The sequence below is a fragment of the Lonchura striata genome, chromosome 4 (assembly GCF_050655825.1).
Source record: "Lonchura striata isolate lonStrDom1 chromosome 4, ASM5065582v1, whole genome shotgun sequence".
In the NCBI taxonomy this organism is placed as follows: domain Eukaryota; kingdom Metazoa; phylum Chordata; class Aves; order Passeriformes; family Estrildidae; genus Lonchura; species Lonchura striata.
Genome location: NC_140706.1, coordinates 47,123,240 through 47,145,644, shown reverse-complemented (window position 1 = coordinate 47,145,644; position 22,405 = coordinate 47,123,240). Strand labels below are relative to the sequence as shown.

General features: G+C 39.0%; 1 protein-coding gene across 6 annotated transcripts in view; it reads left to right on the top strand.

Moving 5' to 3' along the window:
* SGMS2 (sphingomyelin synthase 2) overlaps positions 1–22,405 on the top strand; it is a 44,308-nt gene that overhangs the window by 11,138 nt on the left and 10,765 nt on the right. For 5 of the 6 annotated variants that reach the window (XM_021525496.3, XM_085578106.1, XM_021525497.3 and 2 more), the window contains exons 2-5: positions 13,775–14,410; positions 15,117–15,234; positions 16,914–17,067; positions 21,609–21,775. In XM_021525496.3, the coding sequence (XP_021381171.1) occupies positions 13,956–14,410; positions 15,117–15,234; positions 16,914–17,067; positions 21,609–21,775 (894 nt within the window). In that variant the 5' untranslated portion in view covers positions 13,775–13,955. Of the gene's footprint in view, positions 1–3; positions 2,692–13,774; positions 14,411–15,116; positions 15,235–16,913; positions 17,068–21,608; positions 21,776–22,405 lie in introns of those variants that run through there. The other variant, XM_085578104.1, reaches the window with a different exon arrangement.

Here is a 22,405-nt window from a genome sequence, read left to right as displayed (position 1 = left end):
AGGTGCATGGCTTAGTTTTATTATGCAGAATGAATGTTCCCATAAAAAACTGTTGGTTGGGTTTTTTCCCCTTAATTTGTAGTAAGATAAAGTTTATATTAAAGTCTTAAGGATTAGGAACAAAGCTTCTAGCACTGCAAGCCTTTCTAGAACATGTGGCTGAGGCATTGTGGCGTAGTCAACATTTGACTCTGTATGGAACATACAGATAAAATTTGTTCTTATCAAAGTCTCTATTGCAAGGACAGCTACAGGAGGAATATTGTACTTTGGCTACCACAATTAGCTTGAAGAACCCTTATCTTGATTAATCTTCCATAACACTATTATGTTTAATGGTTTGTATTGCTCAGCAGATTTTAGACTGATGTTACATAACTTATGATTTGGTCATGTTGTTGAGAACGTAGCATGAAAAATGTCCTGACACATGCATTTATAGTGATATTCTATAGTGTTTCCAATTAGAATAAAGCTTTCTCCTTTCATCAAAAGGCTTATAAACTGCAGGATGGTATTTTTAGTGTTGTGTATTTGTCATAGTGTGATTTGATGGAGAAAGACAATCTTAGTGGACAGAAAATGTATTGCTATTTAAGATTGTTTTCATCTTGTCACTATTATAACTGTTTTACAACACTGTTTCCACACCTCTTATCTCCTCTTTTCATGAGTCCTGTAGGTCTAGGAGAGTTAAAAGGTCTGAGAGGATCTTTGTGTCTCTTTACCTCTTAGCCAGGCAGCACCCCACAGATTTATTGCCCATGAGATGGGTTTGCAGATAACTGAGCTGTAAGTCAAATAGATTTTCATGCTGGTACATGTCAAAGAACATGTAGCTTTTTACCTAACAGTTACAGCTCTAAGAGTCTGTGGGGTGTGTGAGCCCATTGCCTTGTGATTTTCTGTTTCCTGTATATGTTAAGAAAGTGGTTTGTGTAGTTAGACTGAATAGTACCTGTTTCAGTAGGGTTTATTTGGTGTTGGAAGTTTTTGTTTGTTTGTTGTTGTGTTTGCTTTTTCAATTGCCTGCTGTGAAGTCTGTGCATTAGCTCAAATGTTGAAGGTTAGTAGCAATTCAGGTTCTTCCTGGAAAGTGTCTCAGTATGTGTCTGTGAATATTCAGTCTTCTGGTGTCTGAATATGCTTAAGGAATTTTACTGCAAGTTTTTATCTTGGACACTTCATGTGATTGCTCTGACTACCTCCTTGTAGAATAAGAGATCAGTTTGTGCTCTTGCCCTGTAGAAGGAGAATTGAACAAGTGTCAGTGCTGTCTAAATCCGTTTTATAAATCTTTGTCAGATGTGAGGAAGCTTTCGGAAGCGAAGAACTTTCTCTGAGCAATTCTTTTTTAGGTTAAGGTAGTTACTCATGCTGTTGGATTTAAACTTCAATACTTGTTTGAGTGTATTCTGTAAAGCTCTCCCAGGAGCATAGGAAAATGTAGGCTATGGCAGATGCCTTCATTCTAGAGATGTGGCACTTCTTTTCTGCATCAGACCCACACATGTGAGTATTCAATACTCACAAAGTGCATTATCTGAAAAGGCAATCAGATTTGTACAGAGATTGGACTTATTTTTTGGGCTGATTTCTTTACAGTCTTTGCTGGACTGTAACACTGCTATTATAAAACGTGTTTCTTTTGTGTTTGTCTTGCATGAAATATGGAGCTCATCTGGAAAGTTCCAGGGACGAATAATATACCTGCTGTAGGGCATAGATTCTCTTCTGAAGGTCTTAAACTGTGAAATTCAGACTTAATTTTTGTCTTATTCTAGAACAGCATTTTGCATTCCTTGTGTTAAAATACTTTTTTAGAACTTTTTAAATTTTTTTTTCAAGTTAAAGTACTAGGAAGGAGAGAAAATAGATCTGCTCTGGGATTTTAGATAAGTTTCTTCTGTTCTTTACCAACAAAACTTACTGGGCATGGGTAACTTGTGTTCCACTATTTTTTTTTATACAGGTGTACAGTATGGATAACTGCACTTCATGTGGTTCAATAAAATTAACACTGACCTGTCATATAAGCTAACCATGCATGGCCTAGACTGTTTGCTTGAGCTTAACTAATTAATTCTGCTGCACTAGCAGTGGAACAGCTTAACATGGACTGGAATATGCTAGTATCCCAGCCTGACTTCTGCTTCCAGATACATAAAAGTATGCCTTCCTGGGTGACAGCTTTTATGGCCAGTCCTGAACCATCCCCATCTTTGTTGTCTTGATAAAGCAGTGTTAAGAGATTCCATGAGTTAGGATTGGTGTGGAATGTTTCAGGCCATCTTGGTCTGCCCCTAGCTCTCATTAACATCTTAGCACACTTCTTGAGTTATGGTTCTAGCCTAATGTAATGTGGATTTTTTGATTTCTTCCTGATTGGCTTGCATGAGTCTAGAAGGCTGCTGCCTCTCTCCTCTGGAGACCTGTAATTGCTCCTGTGGGGGTGTTTCTTGTTATACAATGTCTGTCATGCAGGGTGTGGCATTCACATGTTTAATACTGTCATGTAGGTGCCATCCTACTCCTGGCAAGATGATACTCACCCAGAGGAGAGTAGCTGACAGCAAAGACACCTGCAGTGGTTCTAGCTGCAAAACGGCCATGCAGGAGCAGTTCCTGCAACAGCTGATTTTAGCCTAGGCTGTGTTGTGCAAGCCCTTGTCCTGGCCTGCTTTTAGCTAGGTAAGTACCTTAAAAAGTGGCCTGGCTTGCTGTAGTGCTATGTTAATGAAAGCTCTTGAAATCCAAGCTACTATTGTGTTTTGACTTCAAGATATGTTCTAGACAACAATTTTCTCAGATTATGCCCATTTGTCCTAAATTTAGAAGGTTACTTGTAAAGCCAGAATGTGATCTGTCCTTGCTGATAGATGCAGATCTCTTGAAATATTTGGTATTGTTGAGGAAAACATACGCAGTAATGCAGCAGGTATAGCAGTATGTAATAAGATAGCGCCCTCCTTCATGAAAAAGCAGTTGGTAGGCTAGAGTAATTGTTTTTACTGTGCCCTAATTTTGCCAAGTTCTTAGTTCTCTTCTTTTAGAACTGCTTGGCACTATTTCCAGTTGAACACTTAGTTCTGTCCTTAGATTTTTGTAATTCATCACGTGGAATTAGTTGATTCACCACTTAATTACTGTACACCATGGCTACTTAGCACACATTCACAACATCACTGGTCTCAGGGAGTCTAGAGATGAGACTTTATCCTAAACAGCTTTGTCAGTTGCAGTTCTGACTGCGGAGCAGTTTATAGAATCTGTTTGGCCCTCCATGTTTCAGATAGTCTACATGGCACCTCTTTGGCCTCCTGTCCTCTTCCCAAATCAATCTGTATATAGATGTCTGCTGGACATTGGAATAAGAATGCCATAATTTTTTTATTTTATAATTTTTATAGAATACTTTCTATTTTAAGGTAAGCTTTAGGGCCTCCCATGAAAATGTGACCAAGAATTATTATGTTGATAAATCACTTTTTTCCAAATGTTCTTCCTGAAATATCTTTTTTGATCACTTGTTCTATTCTACTTCTGCCCCAAATTTTTTCATGGGCAGTAAGACAAAGGTCAGAAATGGTCCTGGTTTCCAGCCTGTGGGATTTTTTTTTTGCAGAAATAGTCTCTTGACTCAAAATTTTAAGTAATGCTACTTGAACAGAGAAATTGAAAATAATGTTCATGCAGCATACTATGCTGCTGATATGAATGCCATTTAGCAGGCAGTTTGATTGGCTAGCTTGGATTTCCACTTGACATTCAGCCTTGATTGATTTGAGTCATCATTTGCTTGCCTATGCTTCTAAAGATAACACTTTCAGTGGTGACCAGAAGCCGTCCTTGAGTACAACACATAGTTTAAGGTGTGGAAGTTGCTACTTGAGGTACATGCTAATACAGTGTAATATAAATAATTCTGTGTAGATTGAGTCACCTCAGTACTTTCACACCAGGTTTTACCAACTGGTAGGATAAGGTCAATGTAATTTCAGTCATTAATTTCATTTGTACCTTTCTAGTTATGCTGTGTTCATGGGCAAGATGTAGGCGTTACAAAGCAGTTACATGATGTTACAATGAAAGACTCTAATAATGGCTTTTTAGGAGCAATGATAAAGATGCTATTCAGCTCTTTTCTTGCAGAAATAGTTTTAATCTCATGTTTTTACTAAGTGGGAATTTGAACATCACTAATTTGCTTCAGTCTTTCCTGATTAACTTGGTTATTTAAATCCTTTAAAAAAGCTTTTAAAAAAGCAATGGAATTCTCAAACTATTAGGCAAGAAGGGGAAGACAAATAAATGAAAGTAGTAACACAAATGGTGAAAGCCTGTATGCTGAGTCTGGTGAGCGGTTTGGCATAAAGTAATTTCGTTATTGCCCTGGTGTTCAATGCAGGGTTGTTTTCACTGAAGGCTGCAGTGTACAGCAGGGAATAATGAAGAGAGGTTGGAATTATTTTGGAGATGTTTAGTTAGGTTCTTAAGTAGTAGCTCTGTGAGGGGCAGTAAAAACACATTAATAGGATTCTTGGCTTATTTTTCTGACCTCTAGGGTGAGCAAAATATATGGAAAAGGTATTACAGAAAGATTTTAGATTATAATTATTTTCCACTGCTGTCCCACTGTTAATGTTAGCAATGATACCCTGTGTTGTGGGGAGATAGCTTATCAGGCAGGAGAAGTGATTATCTTAAGGAAACTAGTGTTCTGTTCATCAGCCTGTGGCAGAAACAAAAATCAAGAAGGAAGTGTTGAAGTGTGTAGCGCTTAAGTGTTTAGTATTTAAAGTTAAACACTGTCTTTTCTGAATTAAATAATATAAAAAGGAGATACTTTTTCTTGCCAGCATAATGTGGAAAGTATTTTCTTCTATTAATAGAAAGCTTTGAGCTAATGGAATACTTGTTGAAGTTTAAAGAAAACCATGGGACCGCACTGGAAGCTTAGATTGTGGTGCCATTTTTTAACTGTGTAGTGCTTCAAGTTGGTGTGTAGAACTTCAGTGAGAAACCCAGTTACATGGAGAAAGCTTAATATAATTTTGTTTATTGCAAACTGGAAGCTTGAAGAGTATATTATGAAAGGGTTCTTTGCTGCTTTTCTAATCCCCTAAGTAAACATGTCTGGATTGATCGTGGTAATTGCTGAAATTGCTCTGTACTCTTGACTTCTTGGTGTTAGAGTTAAATTTACTAGGTTTTAGTTTTGAAAGTATGTCAACAAAACCTGGGGGTGGGGGCAGGGAAGTGGTAAGGAAGCATCTAGTGTATGAGCTGGATGTAGATTTGATGGCTGAACCTGTAAACAAGCAACTTGAATGAGAGATCTGTGTATTCCCATCTCTAGTTGACTGGGGTTGCTGATTGTAATGCACAAGGCTTAGGGTGCTTGATGGTAGGCATGGCAAGAAGGTGGAGGGGAAGATCAAAATAGGGGACTACATCATGTTTCTTGGTGAGTTTTAGTCACTGTTTACTGTGAGCAGTAGATGATGTATTATGCCAGCATCATACCTCTTAACTAATATTCATAAAGCTTTCCAAGCAACTACATCAACACAGAGTTGAGCAAGCTGAAAACTGTTCTTAGGGAGAAGAGAGGAGAGTGAGTCATTGATTCTTTCCTGTTTTAACGGTGTGTAGTGTGCTAGACTTCTGTTGTTGGCAAAGAGGGTAAAACATTGGTCAGAATACCATCAGACAAGGGGGTGCGTGGGTGTGTAGATACATGTGTTTCTGAAAGGGGATGTTTCTGCTGCTTGAGCCTCTGAACACAGCAAGTGTTGCTGCAATGTACAGCGTCACAATTTTTAATGTGCCATGTGAACTGAGGGATATGTGAAACCAGCTTATAGTATGATATTAATTAGTTTTAAATATGCCCTGTACTAAGAACTCATGTGGGGTGAGAATTACAGTCCTATGCTTTGCAAGGACTGATGTCTGTTTCAGGCTTTTTAAAAAGTGAGTTATGAATAGGAGCCTGTGTACACCTCAGTGCTCAAAAAACTATTCTCTGGATTGTGCAACTTTTATATGTATTACTGCTGATATTGTAAAATGCTGTGCAGATTTAAGCAATTACTGTCGTCTCACTTTAAACTTCTAGGAGGAGGGTTCTTGTTCCTGCAGAAAATACACTAGAATGTTCTTATAAATGTAACCTCTTATTTGCTTTTGGGAAAGGCTGTGGATGTTGTCTGTTTGGATTTCAGCAAGGCCTTTGCCACTGTCTCCCACAGCACACTCCTGGAAAAGCTGCAGCCCATGGCTGGGACAGGAGCACTCTTTGCTGGGTTGGGAACTGGCTGGATGGCCGGCCCAGAGAGTGCTGGTGAATGGTGCTGCATCCAGCTGGGGCCAGGCACCAGTGGTGTCCCTCAGGGGTCTGTGCTGGTTCCTGTTCTGTTCAACATCTTCATTGATGTCATGGATGAGGGGATTGAGTCCTTCATTAGTAAATTGGGGACGACACTAAGCTGGGAGTGTGTGTTGATCTGTTGGAGGGGAGAAAGGCCCTGCAGAGAGACCTGGAACTCCATCCATCTGGATGAATGGGCAAGTCCAAGGGCTTACTCCTGCATTTTGGCCACAATAACCCCCTGCAGCGTTACAGGCTGGGGACGGTGTGGCTGGACAGTGCCCAGGCAGAAAGGGACCTGGGGGTACTGGTGACAGCAGCTGAACATCAGCCAGCAGTGTGGCCTGGTGGCCAAGAAGGCCAAGGGCATCCTGGCCTGTGTCAGGAATGGTGTGGCCAGCAGGAGCAGGGAGGTCATTCTCCCCCTGTACTCAGCACTGGTGAGGCTGCACCTTGAGTGCTGTGTCCAGTGCTGGGCCCTCAGTTTGGAAAGGATGTTGAGATGCTGGAGTGTGTCTAGAGGAGGCAACAAGGCTGGTGAGGAGCTTGGAACACAAACCCTCTGAGGAATGGCTGAGGGAGCTGGGGGTGTTTAGCCTGGAGAAAAGGAGACTCAGAGGTGACCTTATCACTCTCTACAACTTCCTGAAGGGTGGTTGTAGTCAGGTGGGGGTTGGTCTCTTTCTCCAAGCAGCAGCTGACAGAATGAGGGGACACAGCTTTAAGCTGTGCCAAGGGAAATAAAGGTCGGGTATTGGGAAAAAGTTTTTACAGAAAGAGTGATAAAGTACTGGAATGGTCTGCCTGGATGTGTTTAAAAAGAGATGGGATGTGACACTCGGTGTCATGGTTTAGTTGAGGTTTTAGGGCATGGGTTGGACCTGATAGTCTTGAAAGTGTGATTCTGTGGTTTTGGTGTTGGTGCAGCTGCCTTTTGGAAGTAACGGGAAAAATTTGACAGGCAGTATTGTCTTAATACTTAAATATTTTTAGGGTATATCACTGATCAATTTACTGATTACGTAACTTCCTCTTCTAGCTGCCTGATGCCTGATAAGCTGTTGCACAGTCACTTTAAAGCACACATTAGTCACTGTGACTCCTCAGCCCTGTGCTGAAAGTGGTGACTAATCTCTGGGTCTGACTTTCCATTATGAAGCACAACCTTTACCCTCGGTAACTAGGTGGAGGACTTCACAAAATAGTCTAAAACATTCTTGCCTCCTGTGCTGGGTCCCCCTTACCTCACAGCTAGCGTCTGCAGCTTCTGAGTCAGCTAGGAAAGATTTGAAGCATTTGTTGTGCTTCTAGGCTCTTAACAAATCTTTAGACTTTTCTGTGTCTTTGAGAGGAATCTTGCTTTGGCTAGTGGCTCTTAAGCAGTGTCTGAAGCTCTAGCAGAATGAAAGGAGAAGCCAGCCTGCACCTAAAAGCCTGATCCAGAGGCTTATTTTGGCACTCATTTTTGGCATTTTGTCTGATGAAATTGAGGTAGTACAGTGACTTCCATACTTTGTAGAGTGTTTATAATAGGCTTTTCTAATGAATAGAAGGTTATGAGCCAAACATTTTTTTGCAATGTTATAAAATATGCAGTGATAGAGAACCTTTCCTGCCTTTATTCAAAAGCAGCTGATTTAGAGCTTAAATATCACTTCAGGTTAGCAGACCTTTCTGTGCAGATCTGAAATACTGAAACAGTCTCATTTAGTATGGGTTAAGCAGGAAGAAGACTTGATCTTAATTTTCTGGTATAAAGTAGTTGTGAGGGAGTCTTTAGGCTTTAATGTTGGAATAACAATACTTTTTTCAGCTCTGTTAGAAAGGGATTTAGCAAGTGTGCATTGACAGTGAAGGCAGACAACACTGTCCTGAGCTGTATTTAATAGGCACATAGTCATTTTTTATAGGGAAGTGATTATTCCTCTCTGCTTGGTACTACTTGCCTGTCTAGAATACTGTATCTGGTTTTTGGTCCTTGATCCAGGCAAACGGTGAAATGGCAACAAGGCCAGCAGAGGGACCATCAGGGTGGTCAGGAGGCTTGAGCACAGGCCTGGGAGAGGAGGCTGGGGGAGCCTGGGTTGCTTCAGCCTGAAGAAGAGCAGTCTCAGAGTGCCTGACTGCAGCCTGTTCATACCTGCAAGGTTGCCATCAGGAGCCTGGGGACCAGGCTCTTCACAACAGTGGGAAGATGAGATACCAAGGCTGTAACTTATAATAAGAAAACTAGATACAAAACCAGTAGATTTAACAATTAGAAAACAAGCAAAACACCAAAATGGAAAAAATAACAGTCCAACCATGCAGTCAAACAGGCTGCTTGGGGAGGTTGTGCTTCTTTGTAGGCATGAAAAATACGCCTGGATTGAAACCCTGAGTCACTGCTGATCCTGGCCAGAGGCCCAGGCACCTCCTGAGGTTTCTTCTAACCTGAATGATTCCATTTGTTCTGCTGGTTCTACAGATGTATGACTGACCATTCTCAAAACACTTGTTTTAGGGAAGACTGTTAACCTGTGAATAAGACTGACTTTGTCATACACATGTGGATTATTTCTGGAATGAGTTACAGTAGCACTAAAAGATAACAAATATTTGACAGCTATTGTGATCTTGTTTCTTGAAAGATAAGGGTAATAATCACAAGGAAAATCTAGCCATGTCATGGTGTCACCTTTAAAGGACATCAAAATCTTAGTTACCAAATATAGTCCTTCAGAGTCTGGGGACCAAACAGTTCAAGAGTTTGAAGATGCCTTCATGCAGTTAAGGCAGACCTACTCAGCAGTGTTCAAAATGATAAAACAGCTTAAAGATACTTTTTTTCTTTGCTTGCTTAATTACTGGGGACAGGTTGGATGGGGCTTTGAGGACTTGATCTAGTGGAAGGTGTTCCTCCTTGTGGCAGGAGAGTTGGAACAAGATGATCTTTAAGGTTGTTTTCAACCCAAACAATTCTCTGGGGGTTTTTTGTGCCTTTTGGGACATACTGTCTAAGAAACCTGACACTGCTGTAAAACACACTGGATAATTAATTACTAGGAAAATGAAACCTAACATACTTTTTACTGTTGAGGGGCATGAAGAAACAATTCTACAGGACTGGTAAAACGTGGTTTGTACAAATGGATGACCTATAACTTTGAAGCTTTTCTCCTCTATTTAGTCCTAAAAGATGTCTTCTGTTGGTACATTAATAATCCTAAATAAGGGACTTGCCAAATCCCTCTCTCAAGGTAAAGGAAGTAACTGGTCTATTTCTACTGCTGAGAATAATTTTATATTATGCAAATAATTAATGCTTTTTATAAAAAAGTTGACATTTACTGCAAGCAGTATAATAATGAGATGATAATGAATGGTACTTCTGTAATCCAGCTTTCTTTCACTTGCAGTTCTTTAGCTTCACAGTAGTTTTTTCTGGAGGTTTTGGGTAGTAATGAGGTTTTCTTCCTTCCAGCAGTCTACATGCTGTGAGATGTACATATAGCCAGAAAGAAGGGAGAGATCTGGAATGCTTTCAAAAGTAAAAATTAAGGAGAAACCTCTAAAAGCAAGTTTTTGTTCATTTCTGTCTAGATAACAGTGATAACCTGGCTTCTTTTTTAGCTCTAGTTACATAGGTAGTCCTAGAAATTTAACTGATCAAAACACATGCTAGCTAACCCAGTAACTGTGATAAGTTACTTCAAATTGTACTTTGTTTGCAGACCCTTTTTCTTCAGTTACCAAAATACAAGAATACAGCTGTAGCAAATTTTTGAGCCAGTCTTAACAGAAGTGAATGAGCTTTAAAATAGTACTATCAGAAGTCTTTTCCATTTTGTATATGAAAGTATAGCTTCTCTTAATGTCAGAATAGATCAGTCTCACTGTTTTGGATACTCTTGTTCAAATAGTATTGGAACAGCAGGTTAAGAACTGCTTATTTGAAAACCCTGTGCAAATTATGACTGTTCATGCCTTCATAAATTATAGAAATTAAAATATTTTGAGAAATGTGAAGTTCCAATACTGGATAAGAAATACCGTTTGGGAGCTAACTTTATGTGAAAATGACCTTTAGATGAAAATCGGATGACTAACAAGCTAAATAAAACTCTGTTATTCTTAAGTTCTAGCATAAAGAGCCAAATGCAGACATGCTTTCTGGTGCTTGTCTCAAAGCTGTGCCCCCCATCAACTATTTTCTTTCAAATGGCAGTCAAAAGGGGATGCAGAAAACTAAGGTATGATATTTGCATGGGAGCAGGTAGGAGCTCAGGATAAAATATTAGCATGCATCCTCTTTTAGCATCTTTTTAATTCTAAAGACTTTCTTTGAAATGCAGTTATGATTTCTGCTGTAAAGTTGCTGCTTAAGAAACTTTGCTTCTTGATAAGGTAACATTTTAGAAGGTATAGAAGTGCTTCCAAAAAGCAAACTTGTTCCTAAAACTTGGAGGTATCTCTTATAGGATTTTAATTTATCCTTTTGGGTTACATGGCCAGTTTTTTGGGAGTTTGAGACTTCCCCAGTAGTTGCTCCCTATTTTAGTGTGCTTTTCAGATCTAGGTGTTGGCAAGATGGTGAGATCTAAGCATTGCTGCCTAGTTGCTGAAGAATTCTGAGGCTTTCTATTTGTGGGCATCTTCTGGTTTTGATAAGGGATGTTTTAGATTTGACAAAAAAATCAAATGGATATTTTATCAAAAAGACAACATGAAGCTAAAAGGAACCACACCACTTATGGGTATGTGAATGGATATTTGAATTGGGGGCAGGAACTTGGCGGAAGAACCTGTGCACTTCTGGGCAGTTCCTTTTACAGCCAGTAGCAGAGGATGATAAGACTGTTGGTGCTGTGTATCTGTTGCTGCTCTGGTCAGTCAGATTGGCGGAAAGGGACTGAGAGCTTCTAGAGAGACTTTTGTCTTTTTAATCAATAGAGTTGCTAATTTATTTTAGAAATGGGAGAAAGAGGTTGAAAAGGTACTATAAAGGGAAACAGTTACCTTCTTACAAATCACTCATCAGATGATGTATAGCACCTTTAATTATCAATGTAAACAAATGTTTGGCTGCAGTATGCACTCTGCTTGAAATAATCTTGATGAGCCATCAGAAGTGGTAGATCAATATGCCTTACAATCCATTTAAAAGTACCAGGAAGGAACACAACTTTCTCCTGCAAGCTGTAGCTATAATTGTTTTGCTTAATAAGTTAATATGAGAACATGAGCACTGCTCTACTTTTTAGGTTCTTACGTTATTGTTCATCTGTACTTCAGATACTCTTTGGCCTTACTTGGATGTCATTAAGCATCTGAAAGTAAAATCTTTCACTTATGTCACTAGGCACACTAGGTTAGGTATTTGTGGGGAAGAGAAGGAAATAACTAAGGTAGTTTGCACTCAGTTAATACATAATTCTAATAATGTTTCAGCTGCACAGGATGTAAAATGTACCAGGTTTTGTTGATTGCTGCCTCAGTGGCTGCTATATGTAACATAATGGTGGGAAGTGGGGTCTTGACTTAGTAGATGAATGTTAGGTGCATATGTTCCAAAATATAAGCAGTTGGGTTCAGTTTTTTCTCTACCGTCTCTAAAGTGTTCTGTCATGTGTTTCACTTTATTAGATTGAAGGAATAGAAGATTGTGTGTTAGGAAAGACTTGTGAAAGCTGAAATATTATTTTGGTATAGTTTTGAGTAAGGCTGTTGTTTTTGTAGATGCTCTAAAAGGGTATTTGTAATTGTAGGAAGCATCAGAAGTTGTCTGGCTGATGGGTCAAACATGCCCTTTTCTTAGAGAAGCCAAGATCACAGTATGATTGGTAAGAGGGAGAAAACACATCAAAAATCATCAGTTGTTTTCTTGTGTGTTTATGGATAGTTATCATACACTCAATCAGGAATTTAGAGAAGGTAAACCAATGACAATGGATTTCAGAAACACTGCTGGGGGATAAATTTAGAAGTGTTTCTCAGCTATTTCAGTATTATTTGTATGAATCTCATATTTGGGATCTGAACTTTTACCGCTTCTCTTTTTCAGTGATTGGAGCAGCACCCAAGAAATCAGTGAGATTTATGTGCTGACCATGTTAAATGTAATCTCTGTTTGGGTGGGTTGAGGCTGGAAGGACCAAAACACAATCACTTGACTTTGCAGGTGCTTTTTGGTTTAGATTGTCCTGTAAGCAGGTGGCATATTCTTAAGCAAGCCCTGTGGTGTATGGTTAGGTGTATGATGACATAATTGTACACAAAGCATGGCAGACTAGCAGCCTGTGTTGGTGTGCAGAACACTTGAGGGGGTAGCAGTGCTGAACTTCTTTTGCAGGAACCACTAAAATAAGAGAGAATCACAATTTACTGGTAGATGGGGAGCAATTTGTACATGGTACTACTATTTTTGTCATAGGAGTTGAACAGAGTAAGAAAGATACATCACAGCTATGGTGAGTAAGTGGTTTCACAGAGCTTTAAAGATGGTGAAATGGCCTTTATTTTTACTAGCAAGATGTCTGTTTGCTAGAGATGAACTTCATTCTTTGTTCCTTGTAGAAAAACTTGTTATAAAACATATGCACTTACCTGTTTTTTTTAGCTTGCAAAACTTGGGAATTAGCAAATGCAACCTGAAATAAATCCTGAGTAATAATGAGTCTTTCTATTTGTTCCTGTTTGAAAATCATCTAAATAGATTTGTTTTTAAAGTAGTTAAAGGACAAACACAGGTTCATTTGTCATCTGTTCTATGCGTACTGTATCATAACTAAGAATTGAATCCAGGAGTATATTTCTCAGTTATCTGAAATTTCTGACATTTAGTGGGCTATATAAATGCATTTTTGACTTGATGGAATACTCATTTAGATCTAATGAAATTTAATGGAGCTAGCTATTGAGTAGATTTTCTGGATGAATCTCAATTAATTTATGCCCTCGAAAATTTAATTCTCTTGTGCCCTTCTGTTTTCTGTCCTGTCACCTGAACTGACAAGATTTGTCTGATCTATATGGACAACCCATATGTAGCAACCCTATGGTCAAAATCAGGATATTTTGCATGGAATATCTCTAAGCAGTAAAATTCAATGTTGCTGCAAATATAGATTAGCCTTAATTCTGATAACTGATAAAACAAGTGATGCCATGGTCGTTAAAGTCTGTGATCTTGTCCTTTAAAGAAACCCAAGCCTAAGTTGGTACTAGTTCTTAACCTGATATGTGGTTTATCAAGTAGGAGTTGGCTTGAATTATTTCACAGTAATTTGCCTTTTGACTGTGTTTCTAAGTAGACTTGGATGGAATTGAAGTACTTTAGGATGTTTGTTCTGAGAATGTTTTGTTTGCTGGCTCATTACTAGTTATGAAGGCCCTCAGTATTTGTTTTGGGGTTTTTTGCAGATGATTCAGCTCTAGAAGAAAGATTTGTCTTCACAAATTCGTTTGAAAGCACAATGGATGCATTTTAGAGTTTTACAAAAGTCATCTAAGGAACAAGAACATTCGACTTTGAGGAATAACAGAGTTCAGAGAGCCCAGAAATTGGTCAGTAATAAAGCCTCTTCGGCCATACAGCTTGGAAATGAGTACCATTGAGACAGCAAAGCTTGAAGAGCACATGGAGGGTCAGCCAAATGAGACTTCTAATGGCTACTCACGACCTACTCTCTCAGTCAGTGAAGAGAACAAAAATGGCACTAGCAAACCAAAGGGCTTGTCTAATGGCTTGCGAAAAACAGCAAAGAAATATCCTGATTACATCCAGATTGCTATGCCTGCTGAATCTAGGAACAAATTTCCTCTGGAATGGTGGAAAACAGGCATTGCCTTTGTCTATGCTCTCTTCAACTTGATTTTAACTACTGTCATGATCACTGTGGTCCATGAGAGAGTACCTCCAAAGGAGCTAAGCCCTCCCTTGCCTGACAAATTTTTTGATTACATTGATCGTGTGAAATGGGCTTTTTCTGTATCAGAAATAAATGGAATGATACTGCTTGGATTATGGATATTCCAGTGGTTGTTTCTTAGATACAAGTAAGTTAGCAATATTTTTTCTTCTCTGCTGTATGTTTACATTGCTCATTTTGGGTAGAAGAAATCATAGAGTAAAATCCTTAACAATATTGTAGAATAGGGATGGCTTGTTTACAAAATGTTCTAGTGTCTATGCCAGATATGGAAATACAGGTTTTCTGATTATTGAATAATGTCTTTGACTTCTGAACTTCTGAAGCCTGTGTTGTCCTAATCAAGTTTATTCTGAGATTGGGCTTTTCAAAATATGTTTACTAACCTGGGGATGTTTAAACTGGGGAAATCATGATGGCATAAGAATCTCATCCAAATTTGAGCAAGAACCCACTGTCCTCTACAGTTAAATAGAAGCTTTCTCCTTTGTCTTTCTTAAACTATATATATTTAAGTCAGGAATGGGGTTATAATATGGGGCTAAAAAGAAAAGGTCACTGAGTTGAGGAAAACTGCCTGGCTGCACCTGTAAGTTAGACTGAGTCCTTCTTAAAATCGGTGAGAGCTTCCCACTATAAGGAGTTACAAGACTAAAAGTGAAGAGGGATGTTTTAATACTTGATTCAGAGAGGTGTGTGGTGAAGAGCTGGGGTGGAGCTGCTCTTTCATTCTAGGGATTCAGCTATCTAATGAAGCTAGAGCTCCGTAACTGTTGAATATCCTTCATGTAAACTTTGCACTCAATCTGTTTCCCCCCTTCCCTTACTTTCAGGTCAATAGTGGGACGCAGGTTCTTTTTTTTAATAGGAACTTTGTATCTGTACCGCTGTATTACCATGTATGTTACCACCTTACCTGTGCCAGGAATGCATTTTCAGTGTGCACCAAAGGTAAGAGTCTTTGCTTCTTGTCTTAAATCTCTGCATCAGTCCTGATGGCTCCTTAGATCAAGCAGAAGGTAATGTTTCAGGTACTACTAAGTAACACAAATTACTTTCAACTGGTGTCTTCAGAAATATAGGTAGTGATAAACCAAAACTTTTGTGTGGTAACAGAGCCTCAAATTGTTGATGCAGTTGAGTACTCCCTTTCAGAATATCTTAGGTTGAAATAGTACTGCTACTGAATCAATCAACTTGCTTCTGAGGCTCAAGCTAATCACTCTAAATACTATAGCAGTATTTTTTCTTACCTGGTAGGATACCCAAGGTCAATACTGAAATTGATAGGCTGATAAGCAAGCTTGTGTGGCTGTATCCCTTTAAAAACCCACACTGTTATGTGCTTTGCCTGGTTTCTCACACTATTTGGTCAAGACCTATTGCAATACCTGAAGTCAGCTGCCTGTCACTGCTTCCAACCTGCAAAATTTATAAGAATGTGACTTAAACAAGTTCAGCTGACTAAATGAACTGATACATACAGAGACATGGATGTGCTAATAGTTTTGCAAACGTATTTTAAAAATTTAATGACACTGGAGTTAAGTAGTGACATAAAGGAGTTGTTACTCCCACTTTAGGTTACTAATAAAAAGTTGTAGTCCTAAAATTCCTTGGAACGAACTTTGTGTTAGCGGTACTAAAAAAAGGTATTGCCAGTTTAGTAGGGGGATAAATTTGCCACCACTTGGGTATGATTTCTAGTCTTGAGTTACAGCATCATGGCTGTTGTCGTCTACATTGAGACAGCTTGGGGATATAGTGGGTTAATTACTTCTCTTATGAATCACTGTCTATTTGAAAATGTTCTCTTTAAGTGTCCCTATTGTAAAGATTGAATTTGTTCTGACAGCTTGGGGAATGATTATGTAATAGACTGTGTATTGAGGAGTGAGAACAGGTAATCAAAGGAAAATGCAAATATCTCTGCTTGAAAGTGCATTTTGCTAGCATAAAACCAGGATTAATTACTTTAACTCTGTAAAAGCACTTGATAATTCTTCTGGATTTTTTTGTCATATGTTACTATTTTTCTGATTATGGAAAACAGTTTTCCATTTTTCTTGGGTTTTTTGGTAGAGTTAATTTAAAACAGGTAATTAAAACTGCCTATGATCTATAAGAAATCAAAAGCTGGTCCTAATACATGCTTTAAAAATGCACATCCTCCAAATATGAGTTAACTCCTGACTGAGTTTGTAACTAAATCTAAAATGAAGCAAGTTTGAGGTTTTTACTCAGCAGAAATACTGGTCAGCTCTGAAAAGAATAACAGAATTGGTATGCAAGGCTTGTACCAGTTTTTAATGGGTTTCATTGAGTTTGTCAACTGCTGCTGTGAGATTTCTAACCTTACAAATTTTTAATGTTTACCTTTTCAGTAGATTCTGCATTTCATTCTCATACAGTGCTTATTTTAAAATAGGGAAAGTATAGACAGAATGCTAATGTTACTAAACTGATCCTTATTGCCTCTCAACTTTGAAATGCATGCTGATTTAAGAATATGTGAAAGGAATCTGAAGAAAATAGAGATAATTTGTCCTTCTATCCCTGTCTCCCTGACTCACTATGTGTTTGGGCAAGAAATTTACTTCAGTCACTTATAGTTCTTTCTGGTTTTCTAGTTGAACGGAGACTCTCAGGCAAAGGTTCAGAGAATCCTGCGACTGATTTCTGGTGGTGGTCTGTCCATAACTGGTTCACACATCCTGTGTGGAGACTTCCTGTTTAGTGGACACACTGTAGTATTAACGCTGGTCTATCTGTTCATCAAAGAATGTAAGTGATTGTATTTCAGTGCACTTTCTTTTCATATTCATTGTACTGGGAAAAACAAATGACAAAAGTATGTGCAAAACTACTGCCCTCCAAAAGGTTCTTGTCAGTTGTACACAGACTGTATTTATATGGGTTTGAAACACAAATGGAGTGGAAATGAAACTGTGGCTGTAGTAAAATCATGAAGTAGCTAAGGTTGGAAGGGACCACTGTCCCAACCTTTCTGCTCGGCACATTTCTGTAGAACACATTGCACAGGATTGTGCCCAGACAGTTCTTGAATGTTTCCAGTCAGAGACTTCACAGCCTCTCTGGGCAATCTGTTCAGTGCATGGTCACCTGCACCGTAAACAAGTTCTTCCTGCATTAGGTAGGACTTCCTGTGCATAATTTCCTGCTTGATGCCTCTTTCCCTATTGCTTGGCACCTATGAGAAGGGCCTGGTTCTGTCTTCTTGACACCTTCCATTCAAGTATTTAGACACATTTATGAGGTTTCCTCTCACTCTTCTCCAGTCTAAGCAGGCCTATTTTCCTCTGTTGCTCCTTATAAGAGAGGTGTTCCAGTTTCCTAATCATCCTCATAGACCTCCAGTGGACTTGCTCCGCATCTGTCTTGTACTAGGGAGCCTGGAACTCCAGGTGTTCCTCACTGGGCTGAACAGAGGGTCAATAATACAACCTGCTGGCAATGATCTTACTAATACAACCCAGGCTACTCTGCCCTTTTTGGCCATGAGGGCACTGCTCATGGACAACTTGGCCACCAGGACCTTCAGGTGCCTCTTAGCAGAGGTGCTTTCTAGCAGGTTGGCCCCCACCCTGTAGTGGTGCACCAGGTTCTTCCATCCAAGTACAGGACCCTGAACCTGCTCTTGCTGAGTTTTAAAAGGTTCTGCTCTGCCCATCCCTTCAGTGTGTGATTTTTCTGAAGGTCAGCACAGCACCACTCCTCTGAGCTTTGTCTCCTCAGCAGAATTGCTGAGGATGAATTCTATCCCTTCATCTAAGTTGTTGATGAGTAAGTTGAACAATAATAGGCCCAGTATGAACCTTTGGGTTGAGTTAGACTGTGCCAGTGATTAAAAACTCTCCAAACCTTGCCATTCAGCCAGTTCAGTCCACCCTCACCAATTGTCCAACCTTGCCTGTTGGGGTATCATGGGAGACAGTGTCAGAAGTCTTGCTTGAAGACTTTTGACACTTATATAGACAACATCCAGTTGTCTCCTGTTATCTATCCAGCCAGTTGTCCAGATTTTAAAGGCTATCAGGCTGGTTAAGCATGACTTCCTATCCTATGGTGAATCCATGCTAAATACTCCTGACTACATGCCTCAAGGGTGAATGTTCTATCACCTCCCTAGGGATTGTGGTAAAGTTGACTAAAAGTGTTTTGGGCTTTAATTAAGGGCTAAATGTGGCTAAACATGTCACCTCTAGCTTTATGTAAGTGTTTATTGCTTGATTAAAACAAGATCACTTCTCATCACTTGATGACAAGTGATTTAAATTTTGGTTAAAACATACTGTAGTAATTGTGTACACTAGCTCTGTGCAGATTAGCTGCAGGAGGTTGTAGGGAAAATTGTGGCTTGAGCACAGCATTGTTGAACACTTACACTGCATCCAGAAGCAAAATTACTTTTCTCAGGTGTGCTGTGCATTAGTTACTGCAAGCAATGAAAAGTTAATTTATGATCTTTGGATGTCTTGTGCTCAAGTGTCCTATTTAATGCTTCTTGTAGTTGATAAGAATTTGGCAAGCATGCAGAAGATGCAGTTATGGTTTCTCCCTTTGCTTTACATTGCTCTGGGCCATGGGAGGAAAGATCTGTGCTGCACCAAGAGCATCTATTGAAGTGTTAGAGAACTTAGCACTGACTTCTAAATCTAATGTATGGTAATCAAGGCTTCTATCCTGGGAGCTTGGCCACTCATGAATATGTAGTGGGGAGTTCCCTTTGCAGTTCACATGTTTGGTGTCGGAATCTGTGGTATTGATGATTCCAAGATTGTAAAAACTGTCTTTCTGCCCCACTGCCAAAGAAGAAGCCACAATTTGTCTGTACTGGTTTTCCAGGTTGTTTATTCTTACTTATCTCTAACATGTTCTGCTGCCCTGCCGCAGGTCTTTCCTGCAGGGCAGCGTGCGGGGCTCTGCCCCTCAGTGGGATGTTACAAACATTATATACCAGAAACTACCTGTGCTATATTTACAATAATGTGCCAATATCTGTTACCTACATTGAACAGTGTGTCCCCAGCCTAAACCAATAGAAAAATGCCAACACTACAGTGAAACATGGAGGACATGAAGGAGAAAAAGGACAAAACACACCCAATTTCCTCCATCTTGTCCCCTTTGAACCCCTAATCTAGAAACTTAAAATTTTACTTTTGCACCTGTGCCACACTTAATTATTACTCATATCAAACACTCAGAGCTTGTAATTCATCCTGTAAGAGTGAAAACTTTTCCATGGACAGAGATCAGAGACAGTGTCTCTCGGGGCTCTGTCCAGGGGGGTTCCTGACCCCCTGCCAGGGTCCCAGGCCTTCCAGGACAGCCAGAGGGAAGCTCTGCATTCCTACAGTTCGGAGTTAGAATCTTCTCTCTTGTTGTATCACAAACTATGCAAATGCTAGCTTGGCTCATGGGAATATAATTCTCACTGAAAACAAAAATAAGACTAACCAGCTTTAGTTTGATGCCTTCCTTTTATTAAAATGTTGAGGGAACAAGGTGCTGCAGTGCTGCATTCTGCCTTCAACAAAAAACACAATATAAAAGGGCCTCTTTAATGTGATAGACTCCGAATTGCAGATTTGAGATGTTCTTCTTTGAACAGTGATTTAAGATGCTGTTTATAATCTGATGATTCTTAGACCTAAGTCTTTCCTGTGATATGAATATTACTGGGAGAATGGTGTTTGTAACTCATCAAAATTACCAGAGTAATATAAGGAAAATAGCCTAATAACAGAGTTAGTTTACCTTGTTTTGTCTGTTATGTTGTATTTTAATGCTATTCATGTACTCAGTTGTACCAGAAAAGATGAAGACAACCGAATATTTTCTGGGCTGGTTTCTTCTGTACTTGGTATTATAAGGGATTGATGCAATTTTATCATACAAATTTTTGTAATGTTCTCTTTGGCTGCCGCCTAATTGTTAGGCATATATTTATATGAAATTGTGCTATATCTATAAGTGAGAAATGCATAGCTTTCCATTTTTCAACATCCCATATAATGATCAAAATGTTATCTGAACCAGGACATAAGCCCTATAATTTGTCTGAATTGGATGCTGCTTGTGGTGGTCTTTTTTGCTCTTTCAGTAACGTGTCTTTGGTGTAAGATGCATTCTGAGGTTTTTATGTCTGGCTTAGTGGATTTTTTGCTCTGCTCTTCTCTTCCATACATATTCTGCCATTTTTTACTTATTCTCTGCACACATTTTTCACCAGAATAGTTATTAATATTTTTAGCCTTGGTATGTCTGTCTTGCTTAATGCTGTTTTCATCAGCTTCTTGAGATTACTTGGCTTTTTACCTTAAAAAAAAAAACAGTAGATGTGAATCTGTCTGCAGGGTTTTGGGGAGAGTTAAGAAAATTTGTTTTGGCACTTGTACCAAAAAGTGGCAGTACAGTTATTATTTTGCACAGGCCTCTGAGAGCCTACTGAGTAGGCTTGTTGAGATCATTAACTTTTCTGCTGGTATTGTCTGAAAGTAGAGGTTGACCATTTCCCCACAAGGCAAGAGGTGCCACAACCTCCCACTGTGAGTGAAATGAAGCCAGTTAGCCTGTCAGAAGTTATCAATGATCACTGTGACACTCAGGGCATTTTTTCAATGGGGAAAGACTTAGAGGAGAACTTTTCCACTGAGGTGGCTGAAATGCATTTTGAATAGCTCCACTCCCATTTTTAAATCTTTCATTAAAGGGTATAAAGTCGCATACTGTCAGTGTATTTTGTTTGATTTAACTGAGGCTTCATGCAAATTAATGGAAATTTGCATGAAACCTCAGTTCTTAAAAACCTAAGAATTAAAATTAGTGTCTTTCTGTTTAATTTGATCTCTGCTCAGTTTATATCAATTCTAGAGGCTTGAGTTTATTTGAATATAGGCTGTGAAAAGATTTTATACAACCAAATTAAATAATGAAAAGTGTATGTTTTACCTCAATTTTCTCTTCCTCTGCACCCTAAATCCTAGAAATGATTTAACAGGAAAACTTAATTTGACTAGAAAATGGATAGCAGTGTTGTCTAACTCATCCATCTGGTGCTCACTTTAAAAAGTAAGAACACCTCAGTAAGTTTGTGTAATTCATTATGTAGATTCATATAAATCAAAACAGGAAATCTGTACCACTGTGATAACAGGGGATTTGTACCAGTGTGAAATGAGTTATGTTTTCAAATTTAGCAGCTTTAAATTGTCTTATCTTTTCCCCTTGCTTCTCTGGATTGTTAGAATAACAGATGGCTTTTTGTTGTGTTTTTTCCCCATCACCTCCCTGTCTCGCAGATTCACCGCGTCATTTCTGGTGGTATCACTTAATCTGCTGGCTGATGAGTGCTGCTGGCATCATTTGTATCCTGGTTGCTCATGAACACTATACTGTAGATGTCATCATTGCATACTATATCACCACACGGCTCTTCTGGTGGTACCACTCCATGGCTAATGAAAAGGTGAGTGGTCTTCACAATCCTTTTGTAGCCTGCATTTGTTAAAATTGCCAGAAGGTTAAAGTTAGTTCTCAATTTCAGAATAAAAATAGATGTTCCATATTGAAATTTAAACAGAACGGGCAAGGAGTTTCACTTCATTGTTATTTAAGTAAATAATATTTATTTGTCTTAAAAATATTTTTGAGCTTTTGCAGTTTTAATGCTGTTGTTGATGTGTAGAATAGTCCTTTGTCTTAGCTTATGAAGTAGTTTAGTAATAAAAGTTCTGGACACCTGAAATTACCTAGACAGTCTTACAATTTAATGACAATTCTTGTATGAATGTCTTTAAAGTTACACTGTTTGGAAGGTTTCTGCTTCTATTGTTTCAACAGCACTTTCAAGTAGAAGCATAACTCTTAAGCCCATTTAATCTAATTCTCAGCTATTACTCATCAGGGGAAACATAACATGCCTGAAAGCAATCATATTGAAAAACGCTTGAGTGCTTTGTTGCCCCAAAATGTGCACAGCAACAAAGCATCCCTTTGTGGTCAAGATGCTTAGTTTGTAGTATGTATTTGTTGTCTGTCTCAATTTTTGTCTTCATTATTGTCTGTCTCAGTTCTGTGTTTCTAGGCTCTTTGCAGA